Here is a 25,982-nt window from a genome sequence, read left to right on the forward strand (position 1 = left end):
GCACCGGTGTGTGTGCTTCCTCCCCAGATGCAGGACTTTGCATTTTGCTTTGCTGAACATTGTGAGATCCTGGGCAGCCTGTTTCTCCAGCCTGTTAAGGTCCCTCTGGATGGCAACATGACCTTCTGACATATCAGCCACTCCTCCCAGCTTGGTGTCATTCACAAACTGCCTGAAGGTACCCACTGCCCCATGATCTACATCAGTAAGTTATTGAACAGGACTGGACTCAATATTGACCCCTGGGATAAACTTCTAGGACCTGGCCTCCAACTAGACTTTGTGCCACTGATCTCCCTGCTCTGGGCCCAGCCATTCAGCCAGGTCTCAGTCTACTTCAAAGTCTGCTCATCCAGTCTGTACTTCACAGATTCTCTAGGAGGATGCTATAGGAGACAATGGGAAAAGCCTTATTGGAGACAAGATACACAACATTCACTGCTCTCCCCTCATTGTGGTCATTTCATTGTAGAAGGTCATTACATTGGTCGAGTGTGACCTTCCCTCGGTTAATGCCTGCTGACTCCTGATCACTTCTTTGTATTTCATGTTCTAGAAATAGGTCCCAGGATTAGTTGTACCATCACTTTCCCAGGAATTGAGATTAGTCTGACCAGTCTGTGGTTCTGTAGATCCTTATGCTTCTTCAAGATGGAAGTGACATTTTCTTTTCCGCAGTTGTTAGGCACCTCTCCCAATTTCTGTGATCATTCTGATATAGAGAGTGGTCTTTCATATCTTGTCTTGATGAAGAATACTTCTATCTCCAGCACATGCATACTTCATCATGAGTTTTATCTGCAGTGTTTGAGATATTTCCATATTTTAATCCTTGAAGAGTAGAAATTCTTAGCTGCCCCCTGAAGCAGCTGTCTTTGATGCTTAGCAATCAGCAAACCAAGTTTTATTTCTTCAGATTTATAAGGTATATACTTTGTAAAAAGTGTATTCAGGTTGCTCCTCATTAGGATGTGGTGGTCTTGTGCCTAAGGATTTGACTTGGGGTTTATATCTTTCTTCTGCATGAATCTTGGAATGTTATGTAATGGTGTTAATCTCTAATCACAATAAAGGAATTCCCATGCTAGAAGGCACTGAAGATTTCGCTATTGCAATATTGTATATTGGCAGCATTCAGCAATGAATACCTGAGAACACACATAAGGAGAAGGGTATGCATAGAATGGTTCTGATACAGGTATTTTAGTGACTTCCTGAGGCAGTGGCTGCATGCATGCTGCTGGATTTATTCCCTGGCAATAAGGAATCTGTTTGCCACAATTATTTGCAGTCCCCTTTTAAACCTACTTATATTCTTGGTTTCAAAACTTGGTCAAAAGGAATTCTACAACTTAATTGTCTGTATGGAGAAGTTGTCACCCTGTGTTTGCTTAAAAACTACTTCCTGATATTTTTAAATGGAATGTTGTGTTATATAATTTATCTGTAATATGTATAAGCTTTAAATATTTTTATTATGTTCCACGCAGTCTATTATATTTGATACAGTTAAGCTGCAGAGTCAGAGTTTTTCCTTCTATGATAGAAACTGCTTCTGGTCATCGTTGCTGTCTTATCTCCTTTTAAAAGCCTGATTAGATCTTTTTTTATTTAACAGTGATCAGCGTGACAGTATTCAAGATACAAGAGCTCTGTGTTTTTAAGCAGTGATTTAGGAAAGTTTCTAATGTTTGCTGCTTAAAGATATCCAAATATTGAAAAGATGGTGTTTTTTTTTCCCTTTTTCCATAAACATTTTTGTTTATTTTCAGGCTGGAAATTTGGTTGATTGCTAAGAACTGTAAGAGGTCCATCCTGGAATTTGACAGCAGAAATTGAGCCTCTCTTCTTTCTTTGATAGTTATGAGCACATTATTAATGAACAGTAGACAAAATACAATCAGCATCAAAAGTCATTAAACATAAAGCTTTTTGTAGCTAAACAATTTCAAAACAAATACATTATTTCATTGTCTTTTTGTATTTTTACTAGAAGAATTCTAGGGGAGGTTAAAAAATGTACATTGCTTAGCAAAACATAGGTATTTTTTTTCTGCTAAAAATGGCTTGTCAATAAATAGATATTCATGGTTATTCAGAAAGTCATGTTGTCACCTTAAGGAAATGAAGATTGAAAATTACCGTAAGATGATAATCAGTAAAACCTTTTCCTGCATGTTTTTCTATAAATTAAATTAATTTCTCTATTGTGCTAGACCATTCCAGCAAAGCAGTAAAATTTTCTGCTTATTAGAATTTCTAATGAATTCTGGTTAAACTAGATTGACATTTCTCAAATACTTAACATAAATCAATGGATCATTAATTTTGAATTCTAAATTTACTGCATAAAGAATATGTCTGCCAACCACGAGGTAGTTTTGAATGTCTTCAAATTGTCTAATGGACATGTGATAGCAAGCCCACATCAACAATTATTTAATACAATTTACACAATATATATACATATATATATACATACTCAGTGGGTTTATTTGCAGTCAGTGTAGTTCTTGTTGAGACTGCTTTTTTATACAACCTGTTAAAAACAACACACTCCACTTGAAAGAATAATTTCTGGAAAGAGAAAAATAGGTCTATGCATCCAATACACGTGTGACATTGGAGTCATGAGAAGTCTAACATTCTGCTGTGTTTGTTTTCTAGGGCAGTAAGATAGAAAAAAACAGAGAGTAAATGAGTTAAAATTATAATTTGCAGTATATTAAAAGAAAAAAAGGGGGGGGGGAGATTGTAGCTATTGCAAAGTAAAATAGAAATCCACAAAATACCTCTTAACTATGAAACTGGTTTTGTCTCCCTAATATAGTAAATATGAGGTACCAAAACAACTTCTGTTGTTTGATTCTGATAACTTGTTGCATCTCTTACTCAGACTATTAAATTTACCATTTGCAACATGACATGATAGTTTCCTTGACTGATGGTTGCCCTGGACTTTTTTCTCAAGATATTTAATACAAGAAAAACTTACTCATGTTGGTTGGATTGTTCCCAATGTTAATGAGGTTAAGATACCTCTTCAGTGAAGAAATGGCTTGTTAAGCACTGGAAGAAGCTGCCTGGGGAAGAGATGGACTCACCATCCCTGGAAGTGTTCAAGGAATGACTGGATGTGGCACTTGGTGCAGTGGTTTAGTTGACTGGTGGTGTTTGGTCAAAGGTTGAACTCAATATTGGAGGTCTTTTCCAACATTAATGATTCTATGAATATAGTAGAATTCAGTTTTATCAGCAGGTAAATATAGTGATCATAAGACATATATTTCTTAATTGTAACCTAACTGATCTATTTTAATCCTTAACACACATGGATTTGTAATTCAGCAGAACCACAGAATATGATTAATTAAAAAAGAATAGATGCTGCATTTTGGAAAAATTAATAAAGTTGATTAATAAGGAATTTTAAAAAGAGCTGGAAAAAATGTAAGAAACCTATTGTCCATTTGTGAAAGATAGAACTAAACTTTAAACAAAAGCCATGTAGTATGGTACAATGAAGAATTCCTTGTGGATCTGGGGTTATAAAAAAAGACTTGCATATAGAAAGAAGAATACAACCAGAAATATTTAGCTGACCAGCAGTTAGCATTATGGGCAAGGAAAAGGTAAAAGAAAATCTCCAAAGTGACATAATCTGTGTTTATATACTTTACTCAAATAATAAACTGGATAAAAGAATAAAAAAGTGAAAATATCCACTTATTTATGAGATAGGGCTGAATTTGAGCTTTATCTGACCTATTTTGTATACTAAAATCTCTAGAAGTTTTGTGTTATGCAACAGAAGTAAAACATATTATGTGATTGAGGAAGGGAGTGTTTCCACATGTGTATGCATAGAGGTGTAAGGTGATGCTTACTAGACAATAAATTAACATAGAACAGCTCCTAAAAGCTTTGTGGGAATTATTTTTGCTCTAATTTTTGCAATTTCTTAGATTTTGTGAATGTCACAGGCTGTGGCACTACTAATATGCTGACAACATCCTGATTTGAACTGCTTTCAAAAAGAAGTAGACAGTACCCCTAGAGGGATGACAGGTTGTCTGAATGAGATAAGCAAATAGATTTAGAAAATGCTGGCTTAAGCTTAACTTAAACAAGACAGAAGTGATACTCTTATTATAAGAGGAAACCATGTTAAGCCTGCAGCTAAATCAGCAACCTCAGTTTCAAATGCAACTTTTAGGACAGAGGCAAAAGATGTTCTTGCAAAACATAGAGGCTATACACTCATTTTGGCATTAACTGTAACCCTAATGAATGCTGTAATTTTTATTTTCCAAAGAAGAATTGTGCATTTCATTCTGTGAAGAATTGATTATAAAAGTCATACATCAATTTATATGATTTATCAAGTCTTGTTATTCGGAAAGTCAAAACTTCTACAGCAGATCAGACCCCAGCTGCTGCACTCTACTGGCTCTACATTATTCATGATAATTTAATGTCATTCTCCTTAAACTGACTGGGCATGTTGTATTCTGTAAGTGGAAGTGATGTGAACCCTATTTTACATGCAATAGTACTAGTTCCAAGTAAGATTATTCCAAGAAGTGGCATAAGATGGTTTTAGGTTTCTAAATGAAATCTGAATCTTTTTTTTTCTAGTTTGTCAGGGCCTAAACTGGCAGAGGAGTGGCTTTTATTTCTGAGGCATTCTGACTAAACTATGGTGAAAATACAAAAAAAAAAGTAAATGCAGGTAATTATAAATTCTTGTAAATATAGATCTACTTTGTTGAAAACTTTTTTTTTTTAAATTAGAGGTGACTATTCAGTGCAGCCACAGCTGCTATGATGTATAGAGTTTTTTTTTTTTTTTTAATGGATTATCTATAAATTTTCAACCATTCATGGTACATAAGTTTTTATTTATGTCAATTTGAGGGAAATTCAAGTTTGTGGAAGTAACTTTTTAATAACTGGTTTTTTTTTCTTTTAACCAAGGAAATATTGCAATAAGCAATATATTCCTAGCTTTCTTATAGAGATTCTGTCTTGATAAAATAATCTCTTAGTCACATTATAGAGATGAATTGGCAGAGACTAAGCAAAAGAAAAGAAAAAGATAATATCTTCTGGTTCATTATGTCTTTTTTTTAAGTTGGTAGAGAATTCCATCAGCTTTTTTAATATGTTTGCCTTTCTGTTCAAGCGAGGAACAATTGTCTTCTCATAATTGGATAGAAAATAAAAAATACATGTGTGATATTACACTGGTGAATTGTGGTCTGGTTCATGATTCTCATAGTGAACATAACAAATATCAAAATCTGAACTTCCATGGGGTTTATATTATCTCATTCACTTTGCATGGCATGCTTTATGTCATTATTTGCCCTCTGGTAGTTTCATTTTGAATTAATATTCCCATTAGGAATATTAGCCCAGCACAAAAACTTTATACTATAGAACAGCAGTTAGAGTGCTTGAAATGGAAGGGAAGCTTGGGAGCTCAGCAATTCTACAGCCTTCCTGCACAGACTGAATCCTAGTCTGAAACCTAACAGAGAAAACCAGAATGTACAACCAGGCTGTGCTTCGTGTATATGATTTCTGGGCACCAGTTAGTTGAGACAATTCCTTTTAATAACACAAAAATTGTTTTCATAGACCATCTTCTTCCAACTCAAGACTACTTTTTTTCTAGTTTAAAGATACTCTTATCTCTCTTTAGCAAGTTCCCAATGTATTTTATTTTGGCTGTCTGCACTGCTCCACTCTGTTAAAGTTTTCCTCACCATGGATATTTGTTATTTTGTCAGTATTTTCTGTATTCTAAACATTTTGAATTTAAGTTAATACTATTGGATTTGGAGAATAGATCAACACATTATAGTGTTTTCTGCATTATCTAGTTTAAAAATATGTCAAAATAGATGCTTATAGGTTAGTGTTCTTCTTTTTGGTTGAATTTTCCAAGAGAAAATAATAAGCTTAGCTGTCAGAATCATAAAATCAAAGGATATTGGAACTAGTTAGACTTTAATGGAACTGATCTCTCTCTTCCCTGAAGCCATGCTTCTGTGAGTCATGCAGCCACCCTCATAGTACTGCAAATGTAAAGAGTATGTTCAGGATGCACTCACACAAGACAGCAGAGTTATGAGTGTCTGTTTTCATCATTTGGGAAGAATAATTACGGTTGACTTGGGCTTGTTTTGGCATTACATCTCTTTTTATATGAAAACTGCTGACTTGAGCTTTCTAGCGTTCAATACTTGTAATTAGGCTCACCTGGTATTATAGACTAAGAACTACTTTCTCCAGGGATGATTCTCTAGACTTTTTGCATAAGACTGTAGATCAAAACAGTCCTTTGGTACCTCTCCTCAATATATTTCTCCTTATCATCGTCTTTCTACCTATTTCATCCTTTCTACATTTTACCTGAAAAAACTCAGCATGGCTTTTACAAAAGAGGAATGACCTCCCAGGATACTGAGGTTATTGAGGTATGACACATGAGTAAGGGTATGAATAATGTAAAGTGTTAACTTGTATAGTTTTTGGAGAGCAGTATCTTTATCCCAGAGTAATCCTGGTTTTGTGTTGTTTTGGTTTGCTTTTTTCCCCCATATAAACTGTTAGTAAGAAAACATGAACAGAAGATACCTTCATTTCTTCTGCTCTACATGCTACTGAGTGATGGGAAAATTTCTGGAAATAGCTAGAAGAAGTTTTTAAATTATTGGATGAATTGGGAAGACAATTCATCCAATAAGATGAATTGAAGACAATTCTGATGAAGAATTTGAAGTCAGAGATGTATAAAAGTTTATTTAGTAGTAAAAAATAACATTTCTTGAAACAATCTAAATGGCTTTACTGATGGCTTTTAACTGTTTGTATCAAATACATCAGGCTTCTTAAATCAATAGTGACTGGTGCAATAAAAAAAGGCTTTCAAAGGGTAGTTTTAATGAACAGTAATTTGACATAAAATTATTATAAATATTTCTATTTTGCACTGCAGGTAGAGTTATCATGATAAGAGCATAAAGAAAAATGTTGAATAAATATTCAGGAAAGAGGAGAGATTCAGTGACCATGGTTGAATCAATTATAACACCATAACTGCATAAATACCCTCAAGATGTTGGCTTGAATTCTTGGAAAATCATTAATTAGGTTCACAAACCAATACCAAATTTCAAACCAGGAAGCAAGTTCTGAAACAGTTAATGCCAGGAACTATAGAAATGGATCTGGTGGATACTTTTTAACTCTATTGAGTTTCTTGGTACTGAAGATGTTTGGTACCTCACAATGGCTTCCTGTGTGGTCTAAGCCATATATATTAAGATTTACTGCTGAATGCAGGTGCTGAGAGTAGTTTGTACCTCTGGAATGACTTCCACAAATGAGCCAGCTGTGGGCAGTGCTGAATGCTAATATGGGCACTTCCAGCTGCTAATACCAGTGGAAAAAGGGATGGTTTTCATACTGTAGGTATTTTTGCTTGCTTGCAGGTTGAAAGCAGAACCAGACCCATCAGTCAACAGCATCTGGGGAATTCCTGTCCCCTGGAGTCAGGAAACACAATTAGGCTTGCTGAAAATACAATTAGGCTTCCCAGCTGCAGAGCTTTTCAGATGAAAGTTCAGTAATGTCATTTACACGCTTTTAAACTCCCAACTTCTTTCAAAAACATTTCTGTCTAATTGATACCTGTGAGTTAATGCAGAGTTAATGCTGTGTTTGTCTTTGGGAGGGTTTAGTCTCTCAGCTGTGTATTTTTATTTTGATGTATTTGCAGTGGTTGTGGTACAATTTTCAGAGTGAAGATGAGTAAAGCGTTATTATCACTGTTGTCTTGTTTTATTCCTTTGATAAGGAATAGTTGTAGTATTTTCTCAATTAATTATATAAAAATATAATTAAATGTTCATTCTTTAATTGAAGAGTTGTTGGGGGGGGGGGCAGCAAGGCTAGAGGAAAAAAGTGTCTATTTATTCTCCCTTATTTAAGACAGGAAAGGATTAGACTGATTTAGAAAGGCTGACTACAGGATGTGGAGCTCTGCCACGTTTACTTACGGAAGACATACTAGATGAGACAATTGTCTTTTATCACCAGGAGATTTCTGTTATGTGGTGGTAGTCTTCACTCTAGTTTGGTTGTAGAGATTTGAGGACAGTTGAACAGATAGTCAGAACATTCAGGCATGCTCCAAAAGGAGGCCAGTCCACAGAATATTTGTATCATGAAACCCTCTCTCAGCTCTTCTATTTTACAGATGAGTGTACCTTTTTACTTTTTCAACATCATCATTCCCATTTGCTTTTGCTTGTGAACTCATGGGTGCCTTCTGTGATCACAGTAGAAGTAACATTGATTTTTAAAAAGTAGGAAATGTACTTATCTCTTCCAAAATATGTTTTTCTGATTATGTTCTATATAGAGGGAAAGTAGAAGTAAATTCATAGTGATGTGGCTCCTGGAGTATCTTGGACTCAGAACAAACACAGACAGATGGTGCCAGAGTGAGTTGATCAGAAGCCTGGGGTGAGGAGGAATACTACTGGGTACGAAGTCTCATCTATGAATAACATTAACAGACGGTGAATATTCTCACAGAGCAAAAAAAGACACTGTCACAGAAACAAAAATCCAGTTTTTACCAAGTCCTATTTGGAATTTGGATTTGTCACTGACATGATTCAATCTGAAAGCTGATCAGTAATTCAAGTTACTCTTTCCACATGTCACCTTTTTCTCATCCTTTAGGAAGTTTTGCATCCATTTGTATATTCTCTGTTTCAACAGCTGATTAGTAAGAATAGGTTTGTAGGAAATAGATTTTCTTGTTTCAGTGTGATGCTATTAAGCAGAGAGAACTTTGATTTTGTCAGCAGGAAGAGAGTCAGGCCTCTAATCTCAGGTGTACTTTATCCATATATACAGACTACGTCAGAAAACAGTTTTGGAACAGTTATGGACACCCCCTTCTCCCAGTTATGTGCCTAAGAGCTAAACATGTTTTATTGTTTCTAGTGCAGTGTTCACCAACAGGGTGAAAACCACTAATATTTGTATGACAAATGATTAACAGGTAACTTCAGAAACAGCAGCATGTTGTCTGTTTCAAGATTAAATGTGAATTGAAATTAGCAAGTATACTGTAGTCATATTTCATCATATCTAGTGATGTTGCTACATTCTTCTCTTTACAGTATCTATATTGAGTTTCTTAAGAAAATATAATGCTATGTGCTTTATGTTGGAAATTATTCTTTAAAAGAATAATAATAATATTCTTTAAAATAATATTCTTTAATAATAATTATTCTTTAATAATATTCTTTAAAATATTAACTATTGGATTTGGAACTCCATTGTGTACATTTCCCATTTCCTAGCTGTTACAGTACTAATTACCTATGTAACTAAATGAATATTCTTTCTTTGCTTAGACATGCAACATTGATGAATTGTAATAATCCTAGGATCACAACTTTATCTCCTCTGGTGATTTGTTCATGTATTGGCTGTGATATCACAGCCATGCCTTTGCCTCTCTTTTGACTCTGCCTTTAGAGGCCAGGGAAAGATGAAAATAAGATGTAGATACAATAAGCTACTTCTTTGGGTATCCATATTGAAAGAAAGTTCTTGCTTCCAAGGTTGGAAACAGACTGTTACAAAGATCCTGCTGTAGCAGCTTAGTTACAATAGCAGAAAGAATTGGAAATATATCAGTATTGATATTGTTTCATCTTTAAGCAGTGATGTCTGGTCAGTCCTGGATACAAAATACATACAAAAAAAGAATGGCAGTTGATTTTGAATATGATGGAATTGACCACGTTCTGCAGTAGGGAGGATAATAAATATTCTTTTTTTTCCCCCAAATTTTATTCCACAATGTCTACAATTAGGATAGTAGATCTTTTACAAAGTCATGGCAGTTGAGAGTACCTCTGTGAGAAAGAGCAAAAGGAAAACCACCTAATAAAGTAAGGCTTTCCTTCTGCCAGAGTTTGCAAAGTTTGATTTGCATTGAAGACACTTAGGGATTAGGCCTGCAGATTTTATTATTTAAAAAAAAAAAAAAAAAAAAAAAAAAAAAAAAAAAAAAAAAAAAAAAAAAGGAAAAAAAGTCTTCTCAGCAATTTACATGATGGCATAGCAATACAGTAATCTATGTGCCCTGATTGATAATACGGAAAAATAAAATGCATGAAAATAAGAACTATGATGCAAAAGAGGAAGTGCTTGATGAGGAGCAGAACTAAAACTTATTCTTCTTGTTTAAGTGCAGTTGTGCTAATACAAATGTGAGTAAAATCTATTTATATTTACAACAGTATTCAAACTTTGTAGGAAAATATATTCACAGATCTGTCAGTGTCCCAGGGCCCGCTGCTGCTGCTTCCTTCTCTCTGTGGGGTTATGGGCAGCAGGTCAGCTGGTGGCTTGGCTTCATTCTCTTACAACCCTCATGTATGCCCAGTAACTCTGAGCTCTTAATGGTTAATTAATAGGATTTAATTAAGAGGTTAAAGGATTTGAATATAGGATTAAATTCTGATCTTCTCTCTGACACTGATTAGTTTGGGTGGTTTTGTACAACTACAGTTACTTGGAAAACTCAAGCATTATCTGTCAGAAACAGAATTAGATTTATTATTATTTATACAGCTTTTGACGCAAAATTTCTTATCTTTTACCAAATACTTTTTATCAAATACTTTTAATCTTAAATGAAGAAATACTGCTACAACCTAAATTGACACATTTTACTTCTGAGAAGCAAAGTTTGAGTTCAATGCACTTCTACAGTGAAGGGGGAGGTATGGAAGCATGGATTTAGATATAATTAGTGTGGGGAAAATCACTACACACCTTGTTCATGCACTTACAAAAAGACCCTCCTGCAGGTGAGAACATCAGTCTCTCTGAGCTCCTTCCTCATTTAAAAAAAAATTATATTAGCATGATGAAAGTAATTTGTGTTTTGGACTTCCTGTTACTTTAAAAATATGAGCAGTATGGAAAATAAAAGTCTTCTGAGAATTGGCAAACTGTTTCAAGAGGCTCTCCCCCTAGAGAGCTGCTAGCAATGTGGCTTCATTGCTACTACTTTTACGGTAAGAATACTGGCACAGTCAAAGCCAAGATGCATCAGAAATAATTGCAAACACCACTTCTGGTGGTGATTATTCAGCATCAGTTGTGTTGACCAGTAATTTGCTTGGGTGAAGTTGAGACAACCATGTGTTTAGCACAGCCAAGACTTGCTTACACTGGCTTTCCCAGCATTGCTCACATTTATTTCCTGTTTGTTAGAAAAGGAAAATCATCAAGATAGGAACACTCCTGTCACAGAAGTAAAAAGATAGGGGCTACTTAATAATTGAAAATGCTCATGAATGTTGTAAACAATGTGGAATGAACTCATTCTAATCATGATACTGCAATGTCAGGAGGTGTTACATTTCGGAGCCGAGACAGTCTGACCTATTATTTAGTGTGTGTTTATTTTGGCTATGTGTGTAATTGTCCAATGAAAAAGTAATTTTTCCTTTCATAGTAAGGATAAAAACGTTTATCACAGTACCTTACTTATTTTGGACATTTCTGAAACTACAGGTGTGAAGTGAATGGCTTCCTATTGCAAGTCAACAGATGATGCAAAAAAAGTAACCCGAGTGACTATGAGAAATACTATCTCTGCTGGAGAAGCCCTTTATAAATGTAATAATGTTGCAATGTGTTTAATTGCCAACAACTGAATAAGCCTCTATTTCTGCCACATTTGGGGTAAATACTGTATTCCTTTAAAAGGAAATTTAGAATAAAGTTAATAAAGGTGTCATTTGTGGAAACAAGTAAAATATAAGATAAACTGTGAAACTTCTTCTGAGTGAATAATTTAGATAGAACAGTAATTTGTATACTTTTAATAATAAGGTTGTATAAAAAATAATTTCTAGTAATTAAAATATTTATAAATGTGTCTCAAGCTCCTTAAAACTGATATTTAATAGAATTCCTAAAATCAGCACTATCAGCAAAAATGTAGAGATAATTAAGGGGCAACTAGATTTATAATGTTTTTATATTAGTGTAATAGTTCTGCTTCAAAATAGCATTCAAGTGAATCAGGAAGAAACATCTAACTATAAAAATCAGCATGTTTTTATCAGCATAGATACAAAAAGTAGAATGATAGGATAAAAACAGACTGTAAAACGAAACTTCTTTGGGAGCCAAGTGTATTTCTAGGAGTTTAGATTTCAGGTGAGAATTTTTTTATAGAATATGAAAGTTTGTGTACATCCTGTCTCAGCTGTGTATGAAAAATATCCCAATAGGATTCTTGAGTTTTGCATAAAGCTCATAACATAGTAAAGGTGCTGCAATAGCTGCAAAACAATTATAATTCTAGAAAATAAAGTACTATTCTATTAAAAAAAAAAAAAAAAAGGGATGCTATTTCCTTTCTGTTCAGCAAGGAGCTCTGACCCTTTCTACTTCTTTTTTTTTTCTTTTTTTTTACCTGGGGGTTTTTTGTGGTTGATTGACTTGCAGGTCTAGAGACATTTTGGTTTCTGAGCTGCAAGTGGTGGTAGTTGAGAGTGTCACGATTCTGGATGTGAATAATGCTATGCCTGATGTGCTTATTTTGCACAATATACAGGCTACAGATCTTCCCTTTCTGTTGCGCCTTTTCTCCTAGAAATTAAGGACAGATGCTGGTTGTCATCAATATGAGTCTGAGTGCAGAAGGAAAGGCTCACTATTCCTATGCACAGTTTCTGAAAACTCCACTTTCAGTTGTCCAAAGTGCTTAGCAGCAGCAGTACATGATAATTCTATGGCATTAGTAGAACTGAAGATTCAAATAGTATCACCTATTGTAAGGTGTCTCTGATGGAGTCCTTTTTAATATTCAGTAAAACTTGAGCTCACGTTGCATTGTTACCCTTAAATGAGAGAGTTCTAAAAGTTTCCTTCTGTCACTAGGACTATTTTCCGAACTTGAAACACATTTGTATTTGAGACAATTGGTTTTTTTCCTATCAGAATTCTCAAAAATTATTTAAATGAAGTTGAAGGTATTTGGATATGTAAAGCATGCAGATTGACTGTTTACATCTTTTTTCTTTTGTAATGAGTTAGTTAAAAAAATTGACCATAATTATCTGTAATTTTTACAGTTCCTGGCAGCCTACTTTTGCTGTAAGTTCAACTGCTTGCTCCTGATCGTAACTGTCAGCTGAGGTTCAGTTCTTACAGCTTCAGCACTTTATCAAGGCAGCTCCTTTGGGATAGTGTGGATTACAAACAAAGGGATAAGGCCATGGAACTGGAGATAAAATATTTTTAACTGCATGAATGCAGTTGTGGAATGAACTTGGAGAGTTTCCTTGGAGAGTCAGGCACATTTTCAATTATAACTGGCATGGTCAATCTTGCTTCAAATGAGACCTAAAATTACCTGGGAAGTGTTGGCCTTGTTGCAAGGGTAAAGAGCAGAAGGAAAACTCTCACTGTTGTGCGTAACAGTATGGATTTAGCTTACCCACTTGATGCTTAGACATTAAAACCAGAGTCATACTGATACTTCCAGTACAGCTGGAGAGGTAAAGAACTAAATGAAAAAATCTATTAGAGGAAAAAAGAAGAATTTTTTTATGGATAAAGAATTAAAAATGCAGCTAAGAATGTTCATTTTAGAATCAAATGAGAAAAATATGGTAGGAATAGACAGACTCACAATGGTTTAAGAAACGATTTTCTAATTTTTTTTTTTAAACTATGAGCAGCTATTGAGCAGCATGAGCAGCTATGGAGAATGAGGAAAAATACCATAGTGTAATCACCATAATATTTGCATGAAAGTTGTGGAAACTTCTGTTTTAACATAGGATTTTAAAAAAGATCCAGAAAAGAATAATTAAAACCTTCTCAGTTACATTGAAATAAAATAGAGTGGTGTGAAAATATTCAAAGGTGTAAAGTAGTTTCCATATGGACTTACAAAGGAACCTTACTTATTTACAGGTGGTTACTCTCATAACTATCAGCTATGGAGAAATTAGGGAGCTTTGTCTGAATGATTTGGCCATTAAACTTCTGGAGCAATCTTTAATTTTAAATGCCCATATTTCTTATTATCACCAAAGAAGTGTTGGAAAAGATCTTGATAAATTGGATGTTTTACTATATTGTGTCTGTTTAAAACTTAGTTGTAACTTTCTAGCTTTATGTCTATTATAGATTGTAAAAGTAGAATAAACAATTCAGTAAAAGATGAATTTTAATAAACAAGAAACAATTAGAAAGATACCCCTTCTCGGTTTAATATTGCAATTAGTTTGAACTGCTGAGGAAAAAGTAGAAGCAAGTATCTGTTGTTCTGGGGAAAACTGGAAGTGACAGGTACAGCCAGGAACTACCTACTTCCTTTTAATGCATCTTGTCTGGCTTGTCTCAATATCATTAAACCCACACAGAAATATGATAACATTAATTGTGTCAGTCCTTTTTAGTCCATATGTTCATCTTCTTCATGTTCACTTTTTCTTGTGTTCACAGGCCTATTGTACTTAGCTATTGCTCCCCTGTTAACAAAGAGCAATTTCACTTCTGCTAATAAACAAAGTTAATAAACAAAGGCTGCAGTTTATTCAATACTGAGCATTATAAAGAGGAAAAAAAAAAAGGTAAAGTAATCCTTTCTGTTCCAGGTAGGCTTTTTCTCTAGCTGGTATGTTTTCTGTTGATTCATTTACAGTCATATCCTCATTTATTAAAATCCAGGGCCTTTTTTTCCCCACATTTTCTTGTCTTTTTTTTTTTTTTTTTTTTTTTTAATGAGTTTCTGACTGTAGTAAATTAAACTAGAGTCACTGACATGACTTCATCTGTAGTTAAAAATTTATTTAGGGTCATACCAAATTAAGTAATTCATTCTGACATCAGGAAGAATGCAAAGGGAGAATATTTTCTATTTTGTGAGGGAGGTCAAATAAACTGTGAACAAACTGTGATGCAGAAAGCCCTAGTAAGTGGGGAAAAGAGAGAATGGAGCAAGGCCAAGTTGAAGACATCATATTGGCCATGTATTTTACTTCTAAGGACAGCCTGTTAGGAGGTTCCCACCAGCAGAGAATATTTGGGTTCATTCTCCAGCATGAGGCAAATGATGTTAGGTCATAACAGAGCATCTTTACCCTGATCCCTTGCATGGAAAAGAGAGACTGAAACAGAGATCTGGTATTTTTGGATGCTCATTAGCTCTGATATAGTTGGCTTTTCCCACTTGAATTATAAGTGAGCAGCAGCACTGGTTTGAACCAAGGGCAACATCATTTAGCAACCACACTCCTTTCTTTCAATTCTCTTTCCTCTTTTTCTTCTCTTCAGCATTTCAGGCACAGTCAGTGTAATTCACTTAGATTTAGAATATATTTATGCACACAGACTAATAATATATGAATTTTACAGTATTTTTTCAGGGAAACTATCCAAAGACATCATGTTTCATATGTGTGAACTTATTTTAACTCTGTTTGTGTCCTTTTTACCTAGGATTCAGATTTTGGCCATCTTGTGGTTTTTTTTTTGTTTTTTGTTTTTTTTTTTGTTTTTTTTTTGTTTTTTTTTTTTTTTCTTTTTTTTTTTTTTTTTTTTAGGTTTTTTTTTGTGAATTCAGTAAGAGTATGATATTGCTAAATAAATACTTCACTGATTGAGAGGCAGGTAGTATTTTTATTAGTGTGAACAAAGTTATTTCTTTTTTAAGTAAGTAAATATTTCACCATGTTTAGGGCTGTCTTATTCTCTAACTAGTAATTTTCTGTAGGCTCTTTAAAGATGTTCTGCACTTAAAATTACATCACTGTTCCTCTTTGTCTCTTTCATGTTAATGAATATCTCTGAATAATTAAAGTAAAGAATAATTCCTTTATAGGGTAGAGATTAAGAGACATGAAAATCATGGGTCTTTTCCTAGGTACCTCTACCTGTAAAACAACTCAAACCATAACAGGTAAAAAAGCTAAAAAATTCCAATTTTCTGACATTTTCAGGAGGATTTACTCTGTATTAAGAAAAAAAGTCACAGTGAAATATCTCAGTATTTGACACTGCTGAATAAGGCTGTTATTGTCATTATACAGCTTACATTTAACCTTCTTTTTCTAAACAAAATACTGAAAATGCTAGGAAAAATCTGTCTGTTAACTTTTAAAGTGGGGAAAATGCATTTCCCACCTGAAAAAAAATAGTGTACATTTAGCTATATTCTTTGCTTAAACAGATAAAAATCAGAATATTTAGGCAAAGTGCAACTCAAAGGAGAAACTATACACACTTTTGAGATAAGCTTGGGAGTTATTGTTTCTGCATAGATTTCTTGGACTCAGAGCAGAGGTAGAAATTCAAATTGGATTTTATAGTATCTTTCTGTTTTAAAAGAAAAAGTTTGTGAACATTTACCTAAAACTGGTACTTTCAGCAGGAATCAAAGTAAGCACCTGTGACTAGCTCTTTTCAATATCTTAGATTTCTCCTATTTATTGTAAATTCCAGTGCATTGCGGCTTTGGTTTTTCTTGCCCCGATCTCGGGCCGCTCGGAAGCCCGGCTAGGCTCTGAGTTTTGGCCGGGAGACCGGGGCTGCCACGTGTGTGCGGAGCTCTAAGGCTGAGCCCCCACATGGGTTTGCCATTCTTTGTAGCTGAATGCTGAGAGGAGACAAAGGGATGAGGAAGGCACACCTTGTCCTGCGTGGCTGGAGAATGTTTATTCCTGCATCGCCGCCGCGGTGGCTGGAGCGGCGCCTGTCTCCTAGTGTGTGTGGTCAAGATGGCGCCAGGAGAAAGGGAGCACGGGGTTATTTGGGGGGCGGGCAGACAGGGGCAGAAGCCCCCCTCGCCCAGTGGGGACAGGCAGCGGGGGAGTGACGTGGACCACGGCAGCCAACGGGAACACAACAGGGGTGGGTACAGGGTTCTGGGACGAATGGGATTGCAGGGATAGGGTGACTGACACAGAAGTTTCAGGAATGAACAGGGGGTGGCTACAAGAATGGCATGGGAAAGCTCCTATGGCAGATAACCTGGAGTGAACCACTGTGAGGGGAAAATGGGGGTACATAGAACCGGCTAACTAACATTTATTAAAACCCCTAACTGAACCAGCCCAGGATGCAACAGTGCATAGATTAAAAAAGCAACATTTTTACTTGACAGTTTTATTTTTAAGCCCTTTCAACTTGCACTCTCTGAATGTATTTTTTTCAATCTAAGGTCTAAGCTTTGACATTTCACTTAGATAGGTGCCCCTGAAGTTAAACCTACTGACGGTTAGTTAAAAAATAGTTAATTTTTATTTGAGGAAATCGGACAGTTAGAAATAATACACCAATTCCAATGAGGCAGTTCCAATGAGATCTTGCCAGTGAGAAGGTTAAAGTGCTGTGAGTTGAGTGAATGTTTGTAGAGATCTCTGCTGATTTTCACTGATATGAAAGCTGAAAACTCTAAATTGTGAATGGCTTCAGTACTCTAGTTGTGTTATCTGCCTGGGTATGATAACCTATTCATTTCAAATAGAATTGGATGTGAGGTATTTGTTTGAAGTTAGATTTGAGTCTTTGGTTGGTTAATAATTTTTCTTTATCTGGTAGACTTAGAGCAGAATCATGGTCTTCTGAAGAGGAGTTTTGTGTGATACCCTTTCTCATTTCAGTTGAATACTTGTAAAATCAGCATTTTTCAATTAAGAAATGTCCTATTTTGCATTGCTGAACATTGGGGTTTTTTTAATTTTTCATTTCTATTTTACTGCCTCTGCATATCCATATCAAAGCATAAACTCAAGGTTTTTCTGCCCTTTTCACTTCACAGAGTTGAAAGCAAATTGGGTTCATTGGTCAGATTTTGAGAGAGCTATTCTCACAGTAGTTTATAAAAAACATAAAGATCTGTTTTTTTCTGTTAGTAAAACTGGTTACTTTTTTTTTTTTTCAACACTGCTAAGCCAAATAGTTCTTGTTGAATATTTTTCCTCATGACTCTGCTTGAGTTTATACTTCATATCTCTTGTCTGATTCCATAAAACTCTTGCCAATAATGTAACAACAGGAATGTTTTCTGAAGAGAGTCTTTGAACTGACCTACTGCTCAGAGCATGGTTATTGCCAAGACTCAGTTAAGGCAGCTGGAGATCTGTCTGGGCAAGTTTTGAAAAGCTTCAAACATAGTGATCCCACAGTGTATTGGGACAACTTTCTTCAGTGCTGCATTGCCTTCCAAATGTACATGCTTCTTCTAATGCCCAGTCTGAACCCCCTCACAAAGTGCCATTTTAGTACCTTTTGCTGCTTGATTTGGATTTTTGACTACCAGGAAGAATTTGGCTCTGTAATTTTTCTTTTCAGGTAATGTTTAGATTAGATAGCTAGTTTCAGACAGGTGTTAAATCACTCCTTAGTCCTTTCCTCTTCACTGGATTAAACAAAGACATGATAATTTCTTTTTTGTTGACAAACTGGACTTGTCAAATGTGTCCAATTTGTCCACATCCATCAATAACAGGCAGACACCAACCTGGGCACAGTAGTCCAGGTGCAGCCTTGCCAGTGCCAGTCAAAGGGAATAAATAACTTCCCTTAATCTGCTGCTCATACTCTTGCTAATATGGACCCATATGTAATTTGTCCAATTTGTAATGCAAGCACACACACCACTGGCTTATTGCCTGGTTTCCACCCTATTTTCCAGGGGTTCTTATCAGCAGAACTGCTGTTCAGCCTGCTGTTTCCCAACCTCTACTAACACATGGGGTTATATATATAAGAGTAATATCCATTAAGAAGTGGGTGTAGGCAGTGACAGGTTAGCTGGCACAATTGTAAAAGCAGGAGCTTCAAGAGTACAGTACAGGGAAGAATGTCATATGCTACCAGACAGTCACTGCCACCAGCAGAAAAATTGTTAAATGAATGCACTTGGCAGAACTGAAAGTGAACAAACCCTTTTTGAAGCCTGGATTAAAGCCACATCTGTGCTCCATGCCTGGGAATACAAAATAGGCAAGTGCTACATCTGTAATAAAACTTTGAGAGAAGTGTAGCCAGGAAATGAGAAGTGGCTTCTACACTTACATCTGGCCTAAACATCCTGGATTCTTTCTTAACAATTGCCCTTCTAGTGGTAAATTCTTTAGCAGATTTAGAAATTTCAGAAACATTTATGTGAACTTTTAGGGAGGCAGGTATAGTTTAAGAACTTCTTGTCAGTAATTTTTTTGTTTTTTAGCTTTGGTAAAATGCTGAAAGTTTTAGGGATATTTCTGGAGTGGAGGAGAAAATGAAAACTTCTGTATGGTAATAAAATGTCAATAATAAACTTGATTTTTTTACTTGCCTTTGGCATCAGGAGAGGCTCACAGTTTGCTGCTTTTTTACTGATATTGAATTTTCCATTCCTGGAAAGGTATGGGCAATCAGGAAAAGCAGAATTAACTCCATTCCAGAACAAAGCAAGTATTCCAATACAAACTATATCTTGACACTGGCAGAGCAATCCAAATTCTTACAAATAGTTGCTTTTCACACTGAGATGTCTTCTATGAAGTTATCTTGGATATGTTATTAAAAAAAAAAACCCAAACTTGTCTAGTCATATAAGCTTCATGAACTTCATCACTGTAACTTCCAGCTGATACAAGTGTGGCTCAGGGAAGTAATTCTCACAAGAACAGAACTCAATTACCAGTTTCCCAGACTAAATTTTCACTATCATTAGGTGTCTGTGTAAACTCATGCCAACTTCTCCTTTTCCTTTAAAATTTATAGCATTGTTAAAGTACATACTTGTATTTTTGAAGCAAATGTAGTAAAGGAGTGAGGACTTTGCATCAGTACAGATAGATGGCATGTGCTATAGGGGCCATTGCCAAAATACATTTATATAAGGGTCATGGATATGCATTTCTGAGTTTTCTACTTAAATGAGCTGTTAATTATGATTTAATATAACTATCTGGATTTACAAACAAAAAAAGTCCCTATCATGTCTAAAAATAAGGCTTTTCACTGTGGATAAAATTTTGGCCCAAAATACAACTCTTGGGCAGAACGCATTTTTTCACTACTAGAAACACATTGAGGTGGTGAAGTGTGTGCAGAGAAGGGCAATGAATTTGGTAAAGGGTCTGGAGTCCCATGAGGAGCAGCTGAGGGCGCAGGGGTTGTTTAGCCTGGAGAAAAAGAAGCTCAGGGGCGACCTTATTGCTCTCTACAACTGCCTGAAAGGAGGGTGCAGCCACGTGTGGGTCAGGCTCTTTGTTCAGGTAACCAGTGGCTGGATGAGAGGAAATTGTCTCTAGCTGCACCAGGGGAGGTGTAGATTGCATATTAAGAAAAAAATTCTCCATGGAAAGGTTTTTCAAGCATCGGAACAGGCTTTTCAGGGAAGTGTTTGAGTCACCATCCCTGGAGGTATTTAAAAGATGTGTGGATGTGGCATTTGGGGACATAGATCAGCAGTGACCTTGGCAGTGCTGGGTGAACAGTTGGACTCAATGATCTTAAAAGTCTATTCCAACCTAAACTATCATGGATCGCTCTTGACCTCTTGCATTAGCAGAGTAACTCACTGGATAGCAGGACTGGAAATTGTAGTCTTGGGATACCTGAGTTTGGTTTCAATCTCTGAAGTTTGTCTTGGTACTGGTTATGTTAATTTCCCTAATAAGTGAACTTCCAAACCCCTCAGGTAGCAATGAATGCAGACAGCTTGAACAAAATGGAATTTTATTTTGCATTATGTTTTCTGAAAAGTATACATTATAAAGGTTTTGCTAAATGTGTTTCAGATGCTGTGCTATTGTAAACACCTAATTATTGCTGCGTGTTTTTAGCTTAAATTTTGGCTTCAACCTGTGCAGGCTAGATTAAAAAAAAAAAAATTATCTACAAAATAGATCAAAAATTTTTAAGTGAAATTCCTAAAATGAATACTCTATATTTTGTTTCAAGTACGCATATTCATCTCAGGTGGTTCTGCTTAGTAAATAGAACACATATGGTGTCTAACTGAATATTTCATAGATTCTTGTCTTCTCTGTTTAATCTTTTCTGACAGCTATCAATACATGTAATATTTTTCTCAAAACAGAAAAAGATGTAATTTTGGCTGATTATGTGTTTCTTACTAGAACAAGGATTTTTTTTTAATTTAATTACTCTGCATAACCTTGGAAAGTTAATACTTTAAAGGAAAAGTTATGACCTTTACATAGATTCTTGTGCCCAAGAGGAAACACAAGTGAAATTATTTTAGTACATGAGGCTTAAGATTTGGCAAAAGCCTTGTGCTTTTTATGCATCAGTGAGACTGGTAAGCAAGTAATCATACAAACAAAGGCTGTAGATTATAAGGAAGCCACAAAACTGAATGCAGCCTAAAAATAAACTTGGAGTTCAGCATAGATAATATGCTTTAAATGAAGAATGCAGTGTTAAGCAAAATTAAAAGGCAGGCAAGGTCTCAGAGATTACATGTGTTATTGATGGAAACAGGCCAGACTGCCAACTACCAATTATATAGTGTTGTCATTGTAAAACGCTGAAATGTGCCAGGTTTCCAGACTTCCACATTTTTTTTTCAACTTCATTCAGCTCTTTCTTATTAGTAACTCATGTCCTGCCCCATTCAACAAAGAGCACTCAACAGTGAGCTCTTTGGAAGCAAGGAGAAGGCAGAGGAAGCCCCTTGCTCTTGACTGCCCAAATGGCTTTTAGGGCAATGCCAACTCTGCCATCCCTCCTGCAGAGGTCTCAGATGAGCCCCTTTCCCTGCTGGTGCAGGTGGGACAGGGCTGAAAGTGAGGGGAAACTGAGCCATTGCTGTTGGGAGTCCACACTGCTGGCCCTGAGGACAGCCCGTGGACTGGTCTTGAAGTGACAAGAGCAGGTACACAGAAAAAGGAGACATAAGCAAATGAAGTATCCCTCTTTCCCTCTTCCTGGGAAAGGGTTGGTGGCAGCTGGGAGCTCAGGCAGCAGGTCAGTACAGAGGAGAGGCACGACTCCAGCCTCCTGTCCTTCCTGCTGGGGAGAGGGAGCTGCCTGCCTGTTCCTACAATTCCTCTGCGGTCTAATGTAAAGTACATTCTTAGGGGAGTTTTCCTGAAAAATAAGATAAATCCCAGCAATTCTTGCCATATATGTGAATATCCACAATAAATAACTGCCTAAGTTAATTTTTAACTGACTTGTGTGATATTTGTTTTGGTAGGCACCTCTGAAAATTCTGATGAAATAGTTTTGCATCATTAATTTATATGTGATCTATGTAAATGATATATTTATACTTAAGGAAGTTGGTCTCCTGGATTTAGTTAGGAGGTTATTTTTTGTTCTATCTTATGATCCATGTGTGCTTTTTTATTAACTTAATCTCAAGATTCTCAAGAAGAATAATTCTAAGGAAAAATAAATGCCTTTTGCAATTTTTTTTTTTTGTCTTCTGTTACCTTTTCAATGTTTCATAAAAAGTGCTTAATTTTTTGGGTTTTGCCTAAACTTATTCAGGGAACTAAAAAATCTGCCAAAATTAGATTAATAACTTTCAATTTACTAAACTTTACAATCTCGATTGCAAAATTAGGCAAGTTAAATTCCATGATAAGAATTTAAATATCACTGTTCAGACCCCTTTAAATCACAATGATAAAAAAGAGAGAAGTCAAAGTTCTTTTTTTTTTTTCTCAATGGGTTTGAAACTCTCATGATATGCAATGTCACCCTTCCCATCTTTTTCAGAATCTGCAAAAACGAAAATATTATGGCTATGTATAATGAAAATTTAATTTCCCATGACATCATTTACCTTTAGAAACAGAGCTTTTGAGAAAAATTACCATTAAAGAGCATTAAATATGTCTGTAGGTTTGGTCAGCATGAGACTGCCTATTATCATGTATTGAGATTTGATGATCGTGGACTCTGGAGTATGAATGAATTAACATGAATTAACTTTGCAGTTCTGGATGCTCATGGCCACTGACTGCATTTGTTTCTAGTTCTGGAAATAGATGGTAAATGTATGTGTGTATCTTAAGCAATTTTTCCTGCATTTTACACCTAAGACTGTCTTCTACTTTACATTTTACATGAGATGACAGTTTCTATCCAATGATATGAATGGCTTAAATGATTTATAATAACTTGTTAAGGTGAGGCAACTTATTATGGGCTTAAACCCAGTGCTTGAAAAATCAGTGAAAAAACATTTTGGAATCATTATTCTATGCAGTATTGTTAGATAAATGAAGATAAGCCAGATCAAGAAAATATATTTGCATCTGACTGGTGGAATTAGGTAAAAGTATACTTTAAAGAATGAATTAGATTTTTTTTCTTCCTCTTTGCCAGTTTATTGTTTAGCACCATGGGCTCTTGGATCACTTATCCTATGTTTCCAGGTGTTGTATTTGTAGCAAACATCTGATCCCATCCTAAAGCAAAGTTACATCTCTTTGTAACAGCTGGACTGTGAGCTCAATGTTATCAATGTTGAACTTCCTCCTAGAGTTTAGTTATAATGAAAAAGAAATAATTCTGGAATGTAATACTTCTGGAGCATCATAAATTAAATATATTTGCTTTACTACAGTATTTCTCTCTGATTTGTAAAAATGATTATGATTTAGTGACTGTGAAGTATTTGTGGGCAAAAGTAAACAACAACTAATGATCTCTTCTCTTCTGCAGAAAATTACATCAGCAGTTTGAGATGTATAAGGAGCAAGTGAAGAAGATGGGTGAAGAATCACAGCAGCACCAGGAGCAGAAGGGTGATGCCCCAACCTGTGGCATTTGCCACAAAACCAAATTTGCTGATGGCTGTGGCCATAACTGTTCCTATTGCCAAACTAAATTCTGCGCACGCTGCGGAGGAAGAGTGTCTCTGCGGTCCAATAAGGTATGGAGCTATGAGAGTTGAACAGCAGGCTTCTCCTAAACTCAGGATCTCTTACTCATTGCTTATGAATCCAAATCACATAACTACTGAAACAGATTTCCTTTAAGGAGAAATCTACTCCAGGGGCTTTTAAGATCTCTGTCCTCATTTCACGTAATTTCCAATTGCATATGAATTTGTGATTATGGCTTTTAAGTTAATACATATCCTTTTTTGACAAAGAAACTCATGCAAGTACATTTCTTTGATTGGAGGATGAGTCTCTGTTTGAGAAACAGAAGTATATCTAGTGATCTAGTGATGCTAACAATATTGATTATTACAAACTAGAGCAAGGATTTGTTTCTTTCTTGCTTGCCTAGGCTCTTCTGTACAAGATTATTGTAAAATTAGTGTTAGAACATTTTATATAATATTGTGCTTTAAAATATTTATTAGCTCTTGTACATATCCACAAATATTATGCATATTTATATGTGCATACACATGCAAATGTTAACCTATTTCTGGGAAATAATTAAATGCACTAACATATATTGTTCTGTGTATGCTGGTGGTTATTGTATAACAAGTGGTAAACCAGCAATCTGAATTTTTACAAAAGCTGAAGGATAGAGTAAAAAATTCAGCACAACTGATGTAATCACAGAAAACTCTTTTGAGATCATTTTGCTCAACATTTTAGAGAAAATGTTCAGATCTGATACACAGAATCTTTCTCAGATTCTGACAGATACTTGTAGAAGGCATATGACAATATTCAAGAAGTATTATGCTAATCTTTTTTTAAAATATGTATTTTGTAAACAATACAATTTTATTGTTTTAATGTTTATTCATGTAATATTTTTATATCATTTATTTACATAAGTATTTTTTTTCAGTAGTATGCTCATTGCAAATACCATGCAATTGATAAATATTATCTTTTGTAAGGTAGGAGACAATAGTATGCATACTATGTATTTCTTGGCCTAAGATTGAAAAGTAGGTTTAAATAATGGACTGAAGTTTTTGATTAACAAAGTATAAAATAATAAAAAATATAAAAAATTAATAATAGTTCCTGATAATTAAAGTAGCTGAGATTATGTGTAAATGTGCCAAATTGTCTTGGTTTTCATTAAGGTAACTTAAAAATGCTGCCTTCAGTAGGTTTACGTATTTTATTTGGTTTTTTTTTATAACTGACTAAGTCATGTTGCTAGTAATAAGAGAGATAATTTCTGTATTCATTTCATCTGATTACAAAAGCCAATTAGGACAGATATTTGAGTCATTATGCCTACATCTTTAGAAACATAGCATTAGGAAGAATGCTTCATTTCCTAATGACACATTCTGTTACACCATTTAGATTCTCCTTGAGACGGATCATTTGAACTTGACAGACAGATATATGTCTGACTTCTCTTGTCAGATTTCCAATGAGATTCTTCCACAGAGTCTTGGGTAATTCCACTGCTTCACCATGCTCACCACAGATAGCTTTTCTTACTGTCTAACCTAAATCTGTCTTTCAACAAGTCAGCTTCTCCATTCAGTCTGACACTGTTCTGCAACACTTCTTAGCTGGCATTTTCTTCTATTACTTTTGCTAATTTAGTGCGAGGCTTTCCTGCACCTCATTCATTTTTGTTCTAGATAATTTATGAATAAGGTGAACAGAGTATCTCTAGACTGATCTCCTGTGAGGCTTTGCTGGTGGAAACTTTCTCTTAAAAAACACTGGATCATTTATTCCTGTTTTTTCTTCTTGTCCTTTCATTAGTTAAGTTTTCTCATGGATGAATTTATTCCTGTTTCATGGCAGCTGAGATTCTTTAAAAGCCTGTAATCCCAACTGAGCAGTAGGAATAAATCCCATTTTCTCACTTTCTCTGTGACTACTTGAAAGAATTCTAATACATGTAACAGATGTGAATTCCCTCTACTAAAGCCATTCTGACTTCTCCACATTTTATCATCATTTATTCATATGCTTGCTAATTTTATTGTGTAT

At 35.3% G+C, this 25,982-nt stretch overlaps 1 protein-coding gene across 25 annotated transcripts in view; it reads left to right on the plus strand.

Annotated features, from left to right (window-relative positions):
• RIMS2 (regulating synaptic membrane exocytosis 2) overlaps positions 1-25,982 on the plus strand; it is a 447,198-nt gene that overhangs the window by 60,330 nt on the left and 360,886 nt on the right. For all 25 annotated transcript variants that reach the window (XM_053972036.1, XM_053972112.1, XM_053972077.1 and 22 more), the window contains one exon: positions 23,770-23,980. In XM_053972036.1, the coding sequence (XP_053828011.1) occupies positions 23,770-23,980 (211 nt within the window). The remainder of the gene's footprint in view (positions 1-23,769; positions 23,981-25,982) is intronic.

Source organism: Vidua macroura, chromosome 1 (assembly GCF_024509145.1).
Source record: "Vidua macroura isolate BioBank_ID:100142 chromosome 1, ASM2450914v1, whole genome shotgun sequence".
Taxonomy (NCBI): Eukaryota; Metazoa; Chordata; class Aves; order Passeriformes; family Viduidae; genus Vidua; species Vidua macroura.